At 38.1% G+C, this 10774-nt stretch overlaps 3 protein-coding genes across 6 annotated transcripts; all 3 read right to left on the bottom strand.

Annotated features, from left to right (window-relative positions):
* Positions 1-1211: 1211 nt before the first annotated feature.
* On the bottom strand, positions 1212-4004 carry LOC116919654 (SEC14-like protein 2). Of its 3 annotated transcripts, XM_045167397.1 has the most exons (11): positions 3788-4004; positions 3577-3729; positions 3012-3081; positions 2897-2940; positions 2709-2829; positions 2431-2649; positions 2241-2321; positions 1987-2186; positions 1786-1925; positions 1568-1716; positions 1212-1506 (listed from the first exon to the last, which is right to left on the bottom strand). In XM_045167397.1, exons 2-11 carry the CDS (start codon positions 3622-3624, stop codon positions 1397-1399), a joined length of 1182 nt encoding a protein of 393 aa, XP_045023332.1. In that variant the 5' UTR covers positions 3625-3729; positions 3788-4004; the 3' UTR covers positions 1212-1396. The 3 variants fall into 3 exon arrangements, with proteins under 3 accessions (XP_045023332.1, XP_032781563.2, XP_045023334.1); XM_032925672.2 differs by lacking the exon at positions 3788-4004 and having other exon boundaries at positions 3577-3756; XM_045167399.1 differs by lacking the exons at positions 3012-3081; positions 3788-4004 and having other exon boundaries at positions 3577-3712.
* Positions 4005-4242: 238 nt separating this feature from the next.
* LOC116919584 (SEC14-like protein 2) lies at positions 4243-6718 on the bottom strand. The gene is made up of 11 exons (XM_045167391.1): positions 6541-6718; positions 6233-6427; positions 6003-6072; positions 5897-5940; positions 5718-5838; positions 5433-5651; positions 5235-5315; positions 4974-5173; positions 4773-4912; positions 4553-4701; positions 4243-4488 (listed from the first exon to the last, which is right to left on the bottom strand). The coding sequence occupies exons 2-11, from the start codon at positions 6278-6280 to the stop codon at positions 4370-4372; spliced, it is 1191 nt and encodes a 396-aa protein (XP_045023326.1). The 5' UTR covers positions 6281-6427; positions 6541-6718; the 3' UTR covers positions 4243-4369.
* A 148-nt stretch (positions 6719-6866) lies between these two features.
* Positions 6867-10733, bottom strand: LOC116919622 (SEC14-like protein 2). Of its 2 annotated transcripts, XM_032925644.2 has the most exons (11): positions 10586-10733; positions 10400-10491; positions 8726-8795; positions 8610-8653; positions 8412-8532; positions 8112-8330; positions 7826-7906; positions 7558-7757; positions 7360-7499; positions 7126-7274; positions 6867-7053 (listed from the first exon to the last, which is right to left on the bottom strand). In XM_032925644.2, the coding sequence occupies exons 4-11, from the start codon at positions 8619-8621 to the stop codon at positions 6941-6943; spliced, it is 1035 nt and encodes a 344-aa protein (XP_032781535.2). In that variant the 5' UTR covers positions 8622-8653; positions 8726-8795; positions 10400-10491; positions 10586-10733; the 3' UTR covers positions 6867-6940. The 2 variants fall into 2 exon arrangements, with proteins under 2 accessions (XP_032781535.2, XP_032781528.2); XM_032925637.2 differs by lacking the exons at positions 10400-10491; positions 10586-10733 and adding an exon at positions 9215-9358.
* Between the last annotated feature and the right edge of the window lie 41 nt (positions 10734-10774).

Genomic DNA, 10774 nt, shown 5'->3' with positions numbered 1-10774 from the left:
TGATTAATACATTCTGTTGCTGGATCGTAAGTTGCCGGACAAGGCGTATCTTAAGCGTTTGATTTGTTTGGATGCGGATGACTTGCTAATGCATAAAATTTCAGTTCTTTATGTCAAGGAAAAGAATACCATCTTCCGATTTGCCTTTACGAATCGATATAACTACGAGATAAGAACAATGCATCAAAGTTTTCTATTAAAAATTGAAGATTAGTATAACGTTTTTTGAAGCACAATGTTATTACATTACGTGAGCAATGACGTCGAGGAAGTGAACACCATTCTGATTGATGCATCTCTGATGGCATAGAAACTAAGCAAAAAGCGACTACTTTCTTAATACCTGTGCAAACAACACAATAAATTGCATTTCAATTATTTGAAATCATGGGTGTACAAGTAGAAAAAACCCACCTAGAATTTCAGCTTTGTCCTGATATGGTTCAAAATGTTCAACTTGATTTCAAGAGTTCTGCATCAGAATGACAAGCTGGGGAGGTCTGGTGTCGCAAACGGAGAGAGCCAATTTTGTTGAGACACATGATCTCTTTCACAGTAGACCCTTGATCTAAATCTGCTGTCCAATGAAGCAAAGAAGCAACATAATTCTATACAAAAATATTTTAAATGCCCTTTTGTTATACCTGTTTGGCTTTGTAAAAGTGATACCAATTTACAACACAGTCGTGCCCGCTGTGAATATCATCTATCACCCACGACTTTGTGGATGGGTGTCTGCCTGGGAAGCTGAAGATTTGGAATCAATCTCCACTTTTGAAAACAATTTATTTAAAGTAATAGGTCACATGATAACACAAAACACAACGACCTAACGTAAACGAAATTACTCATATACACGGCCTTTCATATGTTGCTAGGCGACGGCCGATGGCGGAAGCCCGGCCTTCTAATCTAAAGTAAGTTCACGGCCTGATTTTGCCTAGTCTTCGTGATTTTACTAAACGCCATCTATCATTTAAAAAATCATATCCAAAACTCGGGTCGGCCGTCTAAATTGCTCGGCAATCTCTCACCGTTCAGCCTAAAATAAAGGGGTACTCGACATTAACTGCAGCGTTATCTGCTCTACAAGACGATACCAATGTCCGCGTTCTAACTAGGAAAGTAAGAAAACGTATAATAGGATCTTTGCGAACGACGTCATCTATCGGGGAAAATCTCGGAAAAAACGTATGAAATGAAATGAGGAATTCCGTTTTGCAAGAATCCCTATCGGGAAATTTTGTATACACTGACAACCCCGTGGTTTGATAGAATCCCTATCGGGAAATTTACATACGTAAACAAACAAAATATAAATGTCGTAAAGTCCCTTTAAATTTCTTCTAAATTTCTTCTAAAAATTCTTCTAAATTTCTTTTTTCACTCAATAAAGTTAGTCCAAGTCGGTGCCATTTTTCATGGGTGAGGCCAATTCCACTTTAACTGAATACCAAATTTTCTTCGAGCGGAGGTAACTAAAGTTGTTGTCAAACTCCACCACATCTTTGACAAGAAAAATCGTCAATTAAGAAAAAAATGGCAATAAATGATGGCATTAACTTACAGACGCCATTTTCATCGCAGCGTATTTCTCCTTCTTCCGTTGACATGTCGCAATCGACTCTGTCGTAAAAAATGACTGGAATCATTTCACCTTCTTTCTTCCGATAGATGGCGAAGGTAATGTCCCCCTCTTCTGAATGGAAATCCCATCTGGAACAACAGAAAACAAATAAATAGTTAAATTCAGCCCACTCCATCGCTCCAAAAGAAATCTTTTACTTAAGGACGGATCCAACTTGCGCGACTGGGAATTCCAACTGCTCTTTGGAACCACTGGAAACCGTCAAAGACTTTTTATTGGTAGAGTCAGGCTTGCCGGCAAAATAATAAGATTTTGGAACTTCTCCTCCCATATTAACCTGCAGTTTAAAGACGAATTTCACGGAAAATGTAGAGGGTTATAACTCGTGAAAGTCATACCATTGTAGCGCAATTGGGGTTTCCGTCCGAATCAATCAAAGTTCCTCCGTATGCGAGAGGTAATTCTTCCGCATTTACTTCGGCTAATATGGCTGCTTTCCACTGTTGTGCGTCATGGCCATGGATTTGAATCTTATTTCTGGTTCGTTCGTTCAAAAACGGCTTTATCATGGAAAACCCAATGGAAAAGATGGTCGGTGCTGCAAGCGATCAACAATTAATAAATTTCTCTTTTAATGTTTTCTGAAATTTACCGTTAATGACGAAGACACGATGAAGATATTCGGGATAGTTTGCTTCGTAAATCTGTACCAGCTTGACAGCCGATTCCATAGCTAAAAGAAATTGATTAAACATTTAATACAATCACGTTAAAAGCACAAGACGTAATGCCAACTTTCGTTTCACGAGCAAGTTTCGCCTCTCCAATTAGTCGTTACACACCTTGCTTGTTCGTGATGTGTTGCATAGAGAAACCTTCCATATCAAAGATGATGGTTGATTGCACTATGGCGTCGGATGAACGCTTATATTTCTCGGGATTGGACTTGACTAGCCAGATGCTGCTCTCGACCAAGTGAATAACTTTCATGACGTAATCTCTTTTTTTGGTTGAACGCAGGATACCCTTCATATCCGTTCTTCCATACCGGACGACCCACACTGAAATTAAGGGCTAGTTAAGCTTTCGAGTTTCTGTGTTGCGCTGTAAAGATTCTTACGAGGATTTAAAAACTTGTCCCGTCCGACAAAACCAGCAGGGAAATATTTGGCTAACACTTCCGGTGGTTTGAAATCATCAAGAAGCGTATCGATTTTGTATTTACGCCGCCAATCCAGCGACTATCATAAAATTTTAAAATGTGTTATGCTAAGAAAAAATTTAATTAGAGATTATCAGAGTTCTTACATTGCGCAGCATTTTGCCAGCTCTGGCCAAATCAAAATCTCGGGCTAGAAAAATTAAAGAAGAAATATGATTTATAAATAAATAAACAAACGCAGTTTTTTTTCCTCTACCGTACCGATAAGCCAACGTATAAGGTAAGCATCTTCTGAATCGGGAAGTTGACAGTCTTTTAACTCTTCCCGAAACTATAATTGAAAAAAAAAAACAAAAAACGAAAGAGGATAGACACACGGATTCACGAAAAAGTACAAATGTCGTGAGGTAGAGAAAAAACAGGTTTGAAATGATTTCCCCTCAAGCGTCTTTTTTTTTAAATTGTTTTTTCCTGAGGGCAAAACACTTTAATCGAAACCAGGAAATGACGCTGAGATTTCACATCAGGACTACTTTCATCTATTTTGTTTTTAATAAATTGTCACCACCGTGAGAGAAAAAAGAAAGCCAAATTGATAGCCACAACTGTTTCCGAAGCGAATAAAGACGGTAGTTGCATCCCGTCGTGCGATAAAAGAAAATTCAAAACACAAATTTCACTAGTCTAAAAACTGAAGACGCAATACAAAGCTGTGCCACAAAAACGAAAAAACTTGCTACGTTTAACGGATGGCTAACCTGCAGCTGTCGGTCACGTGTGAATACACACAGTCCCTATACGCACATTCAAGAGAAAAAACACTTACCTGCTTTAAAACGGCCCTTTGTTTGTCGCTGAACTGATTGAGATCCATTACGTGTAACGGACGTGCATTGACTTTAAATCATGAACAGCAAACGTCGCCTTTCCGTATTTCGGTTAGATTTCTTTGGTCGTACTCGTAGGAACTTTCTCCTGCCTGCCCAAAGGGAACTACACAATAACCGACTTTCCAAAATGGAACCATCTACCGGTACCTGTTTGAGTTTGTTTTCGATCCGGAAGGGTTTGAGTTGACTTTGTCCTTATTTAACTCCAGATAAGATTGCAATTGCGCGTTAGGGTCAAATATCAAAGGTTGTAACTACTCTAGACGTCTAGTAAACTTTGCCTTTAACTAGTTCTGCTGACGTTACTTGGTGATTACTTTGAGAAAATTGATAGACGCGAATGCACTACTACACTGACGAAAAGACACACTCGTCTTGTTTGTAAACCTTTACGCAGAGTTGCCAACCCCAAAAATGCCCCCCCTTCGACTTACCTGAGGGAGAACAGAATGGTTCTTCTATCTGGGCAGGTGTATCAGGATGATCGAATATGTAGTTGACTCTCGGGATACAAAAACCAGGTATTGCTAATGGGATAACCTTCGAGAACATAAAGTCCTTGTGCTCTCAACCCTATTTTGTGGCAGGTTGGACAGTAGATCGAGGGTTATTTACTTTCTATATATTTCAGGTGATTGATACAATAAATAGGATAGACGTGTATCCAATTCTAGCTAGAAAAAAATATGAGCAAAACATTATTTTTCATGTTAAATAAAATTTGGGCGTTTAGAGCGAGTCGTAATGGTTGCCATTTTCCATCTTGGATGAAAAGGATTCCACTTTAATCGAGTACCAAATCTTCTTGGAGCGGAGGTAACTGAAGTTATTGTCAAACTCGACCACGTCTTAGAATATTCATCAATTGTTCAAGCATCAATTCAAATTAGGTCATTTAAAAATTAAACTTACAAACACCGGTTTCATCACAGTTGATTTCACCTTCTTCGGCTGACATTTGGCAATCGATCTTTTCGTGAGGGACGATCGGGATTAATTCGTTGTCTCTTTTACGATACACGGCAAAACATATGTCGCTATCTTCACAGTGAAAATTCCATCTTGTGTTTTAAAAGAAAATGTATTCAATTTCCCTTAATTGAAATACGTTTCCCTAATCAAGACGACTTACTTTAAGACATCACCTTGATGATCGACTTTAAATTCAAGGTGTTCCTTGCTCCCGCTAGTAATCGTCAAAGACTTCTTATTAGACGTGTCAGGTTTACCACTGAAATAATATGATTTTGGAACTTCTCCTCCCATGTTGACCTTCATTTAAAAAAAAAATAATATTAGTTAAATGTGTGGACTTTTTAATTTAGAAACTTGCCGTTGAAATGCAGTTGGGGTTTCCATCCGCATCGGTCATAGTTCCTCCGTAGCAAACGGGCAACTCTTCCGGATTGACTTCCGCTAGAATGGCAGCTTTCCATTGTTTCGAATCGTGGCCAAAGATTTTAATTTTGTTCCTCGTCCGCTCGTGAATAAATGGTTTTAAAATCGGGTAGCCAATGCTAAAAATCTTGGGTGCTGCAATAGATCGTTAAAGTATGTTTAATAAAACAAACTTACGTATTTGATATGAACTTACCGTTGATTACGAAAACACGACTGAGACATTCCGGATAATTTGCTTCGTATATCTGAATGATTTTAATGGCAGCATCAACAGCTATGCAAATAGACCAATATCAATTCTTTTAGTTTTAAGTCCCCGGAAGACATAATCTCGTTTCAGATAGAATTGATTTCGAAAATTGAAAACCAACACCAAACAAATGGTTTTTACCTTGCTTATTAGTGATGTGTTGCATGGACAAATCTTCCAAGTCGAATATGATGGTGGTTTGCACGATAGCACCGGGTGAACGCTTGTATTTCTGTGGGTCCGACATGACACGCCAAATACTCGTTTCCACCAGATAAACAACGTACATGACAAAGTCTTTTTTCTTGCTAGAACGTAAGATGCCCTTCATGTCCGACTTTCCGTACCTGGTAATCCACACTGAAAAATGAATCATATTATTCGATATTCCTTTAATTTAGCAAACGATTATGATGTCGTAGGTACAAGGACTTTGTAGCTTGTCTTGGCCAACAAATCCCGCAGAAAAGTATTTCCTCAGCACGTCTGGTGGCTTAAAATCTTCTCGGAGGCTGTCGATTTTGTAGCGACGTCGCCATTCTAATGACTTCATATGCAAAATCTTTCAATATTCAATTCTCTTTTAAGACTAGAATTTCACTTACATTTCGTAACATTTTTTCAGCTTTGGTCAAATCAAAATCTCGGGCTAAAAATAAAAACAGAACGTAAATTCCGTGTTATGTGAACGGTAATTGCTAATCATTGTACCAATAAGCCATCGCGCGAGGTAGGCATCTTCGGAATTAGGTAATTGACAATCTCTGACTATCTCTCGAAACTGCGACGAAAACGTGAAACAATTGAATTAATAAAACATTTATTCACGTTTATCTCACCCTGCCCATCCACCTTATCTATTCACCGAAAAATTCTTTTGTTTTTCAGACACAAATTTCAGTGTTAACATCTTGACAATTACATAGTAAGGAACTGTTTACCTGTTTCAGAATAGCCAATTGCTTATCGTTGAACTGACTGAGATCCATCTTTGCGATGTGAACAAGAATAGGAGCGATCGATTTGAATTCAAATCGACAAATGCGACGTTTTTCTCACAACTGTTTGTTACGATTCTCTTTGGAGAAATGAAGCCTTGCGCAAGGCGTAAGCAACAAGTTTCTTTTTTTTCTCCCCTATGAAAAATGAAAACTGGAGCTTGCACAACGAGCTTACCACATATTGCAACAGGTCTTTGGTACGGGATCTCAACGAAATCTTCCGACAACAAAGAAATGAAACAACTCACTTGTTAAGGCGGATACACCAGACTGGGCAAACAACCGTACGACATTCGTGGGACAAAAACGGAACTATGGTAGCATTGCTCTTCCTTCGGTAGCACCGGACACATCGTGCATCCAAAAGCGTGATCGAAAATCGTGAGGATTCAGGTGTAAAGAGGGTTGGAACACGAAACATTGTCAATGTTATTGACACAACCCTTAATTTATCCGGATTAGTCATTAACATTGACCATTGATCATTAAATACCAAGGTATTGCAAAAATAATGTGCAGATATTATCAAGTTATTTATATTCGCACCTTTGTTTGAATCTTGTTTGAAGACTTGTCTCTACTCGTCTATTGTATTAATGATAATAACCAGAACGTCTATTGCCAACAGTTTTTCAACATGTTCATACCCTAATCCAAAGAAATGCCATCCGCACCTCTTACCGTGGCTGATTCCACTGAAATCGCGTACCAAATCTTCTTTGAACGAAGGTAACTAAAGCCGTTATCAAACTCGACGACGTCTAGTAAAAAAAACCCGACAATTCAATTTAAAATGAAAACATGCCGCTAGTAGAAAATGCAGTTATACTTACAGACGCCGGTTTCATCGCAGTCAAGTTCTCCTTCTTCAGGTGACATCTGACAATCAACTCGATCGGCGGGAACAATCGGAATCAGGGCGCTTCCTTGTTTCCGGTACACGGCGAATACAATGTCGCCATCTTCGCAATGAAAATTCCACCTTGGATTAATCGTTTAGAAAGAAAATTATGAATTGGATTATCCTGTGACGTTCCTATAAAAAAAAAGAGGGAAACTGATTTTACTTCAAAACGCTGCCAGCTTTATCCACTTGAAACTCCAAATGTTCCTTAGAACCGCTCGAAACGGACAAAGTTTTTTTATTGGCCGTATCCGGTTTGCAACTAAAATAATAAGATTTTGGAACTTCTCCCCCCATATTCACCTGCATTTGTCGGAATGAATAATTGGAATAGCAGAACGTGTTTTTAAAGAAAACTTGCGATTGTTATGCAGTTCGGGTTGCCATCGGGGTCGGTCATACTTCCTCCGTATGCAGCCGGCAATTCTTCCGGATCAACTTCAGCCAAAATTGCAGCTTTCCATTGTTTCGAATCGTGACCAAAAATTTTAATCTTATCCCTAGTGCGTTCGTGTATGAATGGCTTTAGTATGGGATATGCAATGCTGAAGACCTTGGGCGCTGTAACACGTCGTTTAAAAAAAATACACGTAAAACAGGTAAGCAGTTCCAGCATATAAACTACGCACCGTTAATGACGAATACACGACTGAGATATTCAGGATAGTTGGCTTCATAGATTTGAATAATTTTTATGGCAGCATCCACAGCTAAATGACAGCAAAGAAATTTTCACAATTAAATAGGGTTTTTTAAGCGTGAAGCACGTTCAAAAATCACGCACAGTTACGAGAACTTTCCAGCTCTATACTTGTTCGTCGTAGAAAGCGTAAGAAATTATACTACAACGTTCTCTAGCTTTTTGTTACGTCACTCGTTTCAAACGTTTCGACATACCGACTCAGACGCATTTACCTTGCTTGTTAGTTATGTGCTGCATTGATAAACCTTCCAGGTCGAATATAACAGTGGTTTGAACCATGGTATCCGGAGAACGCTTATACTTTTGCGGATCTGAAATGACTCGCCAAATGCTGGTCTCTACCAGGTAGACGACGTACATGATGAAGTCCCTCTTCTTAGCCGAACGTAAAACGCCCTTCATATCCATCCTTCCGTATCGCGTAATCCATACTGCAAGGAAGAGAATGTTACATTTCCGAGCGTCAAATAAAAAAAAAAACTTAAGATTTAGTTTTAAAGATTATTGATTACAAGGACTTTGCGTTTTGTCCCGGCCGACCAGACTCGCAGACACGTAGTTTGTGAGCACTTCCGATGGTTTAAGATCATCCCGAATAGTGTCGATTTTGTGCTGACGGCGCCATTCCAACGACTGGAATTTAATCATTAATATAAGCAAATTAGTTTAATGTCGAAAAGAAAGATTCTTAGAGATTGTAGACTACATACATTTCGAAGCATTTTTTCAGCTTTAGGAATGTCGAAATCGCGGGCTGAATAGTTTTGTTTTTAAATCAAAAAATTAAAGTTATGAAAATTTAATTCAATCAGATAACGCATTATACCGATTAGCCAGCGTGCAAGGTACGCATCTTCGGAATTAGGCAGTTGACAGTCTTTGATCGTCTCACGAAACTGTTTGAAAACGAAACAAAGTCAACAAACACTCGCATGCGCGCAAAGATTAGATTGTAACATTAAATAAAGTAAATAAAGTTAGTTGGATGTGATCTAAAGTCCGTCTAACATTAGATGCTGTGTTATCTCCATGGTTTTAAACTGGGAAAATCCCAATTTACCGAGCGATTTCAGGTGGTGATAACATAGTGCACAAATATCGAACCCAATTCATGCGACTTACAGTAAGTCATTTCAAACACTAAATTAAGACATTTTAGCCAATTAACAGAATAAAATTTTGGTATATTCACGATTATAATTAAATACTACTGTTATAGAAATTATCAATTAAGCTAGCTCAAACAACTTTACCTATTTCTCACGATGCAAATTGGATTGAAAAGACGTAACAAATGCCAAATATAAAAAGATACCTGTTTCAAAATGGCTTTCTGGCTATCGCTTAATTGATTGAGATCCATCTCTTGAGACAGCACAAAGCAGTGACTGAGACAAAAACGGCAAATGCGATTCTTATTTATTACGTTTAGGTTGTTTAATGTAAATATATTGATTGAATATCCTTATCCATCGACGCGATTAGATATGACTGTCTAGTTTGTTGGATACATAATAGCAACTGTCCCCAAGTTTATGTTCCATCACTTTATCTATTGTGTATCCTTGCCATTTCACAAACTTAAATCATTTTTAAATGCAACAATTAATTATTTTCATTTAAAATATACTAGGCTACAAAATCATCTTTGATCTGAAGAACCTGCAACTACCGCCGAACAGGACCTGCATCGGGAGTCCGTTTGAAACTTCAGTTTTCTTTAGGGACCTTAAGAAGATACAATTACGTTTCGCAATTACAAGCAATTAATGCAGGCATTTTTAGATTCTATTGTACGTACAAGAAATACGGTGCATTCCCCCTCGGAATCACGTGCCAATAGAGTGCGTGGGAAAAGAAGAATGTAATGCAGAATTTAACACTTGAAATGCAATAAAACGTAACGGCGACTGTAGTCGTTTACTACATAACGAAACTGTTGAGAAACGGCAAAATTGAGCCACAAGAATAAGAAAAATTTTTAACGGATTTTGAGGTAATTACACCAGAATAATAGGCAAATAAGAGGTGCTTAACTCTCTACATGACTTTCACAATTCTTCCTGCTTGGCTGCATTTCTTCCAACAGCGAAAGCAATGTCGCACGCAACGATTGCAAACAAAATATGTAGAGCGAAAAAAAAAAGAGAAACTGAAACATGACGTTACGGTTTCATGATTTTATATACAAAGACTGTAAAGAATGGGATGAGCTCAGACGCAGATGAGAAACAAGTCCAATAGAAAGCAAAAAAAGAGGCAAAACGACATCCATTTTGAAACCATCCGTGCTATAAATGTGTTTAGTGCAGAAAAATATGAAATGGCTTTTAAAAGTTAGATGCAAGTCATTCATTGAAAACTGACTTATTATGGAAATGGTGTGATGAAAATTTTCTAAATCGATTTTAAGTACTACTATCTCACAAAAAACTTTAACCCCTTCTTGGTTAGCTATACTCAAAATTCCTTACAAGAGAAACGAATGTCAAAGATTTACCTGTTTCAAGCAGTTCTAGCTGGTGCCCGTCCAGCTGTTCTAAATCCATCCAGTGCCATCCAACTTTGACTTGATAGACGAACAGATAGTACCTTAAAACAAACACGCATAGCCTTAAAAAAAAGATTTACACAAAGAGAAACATCGAAAACTATGTGACTTTGGTACTGGTTTAATAAGACGTACTGTTAGATGTAATCTATTGACAGCGTTGAAACGAAAACATCGATCAGTTACGACTACGAGGAAAAGACATGGCGTTGCACACGTCTCTCTCGAAACAATGCGATAATTTTAGTACGTTCCGACAGAAGTAAACAAAATACAAACCTAACCTCTTTCTTTCAGAAAATGATAGCCTATCCCCTACACGTG

This window comes from Daphnia magna, linkage group LG1 (genome assembly GCF_020631705.1).
Source record: "Daphnia magna isolate NIES linkage group LG1, ASM2063170v1.1, whole genome shotgun sequence".
NCBI lineage: Eukaryota > Metazoa > Arthropoda > Branchiopoda > Diplostraca > Daphniidae > Daphnia > Daphnia magna.
The sequence above is the reverse complement of the archived record's forward strand: the minus strand, read 5'-3'. Positions and strand labels throughout refer to the sequence as shown.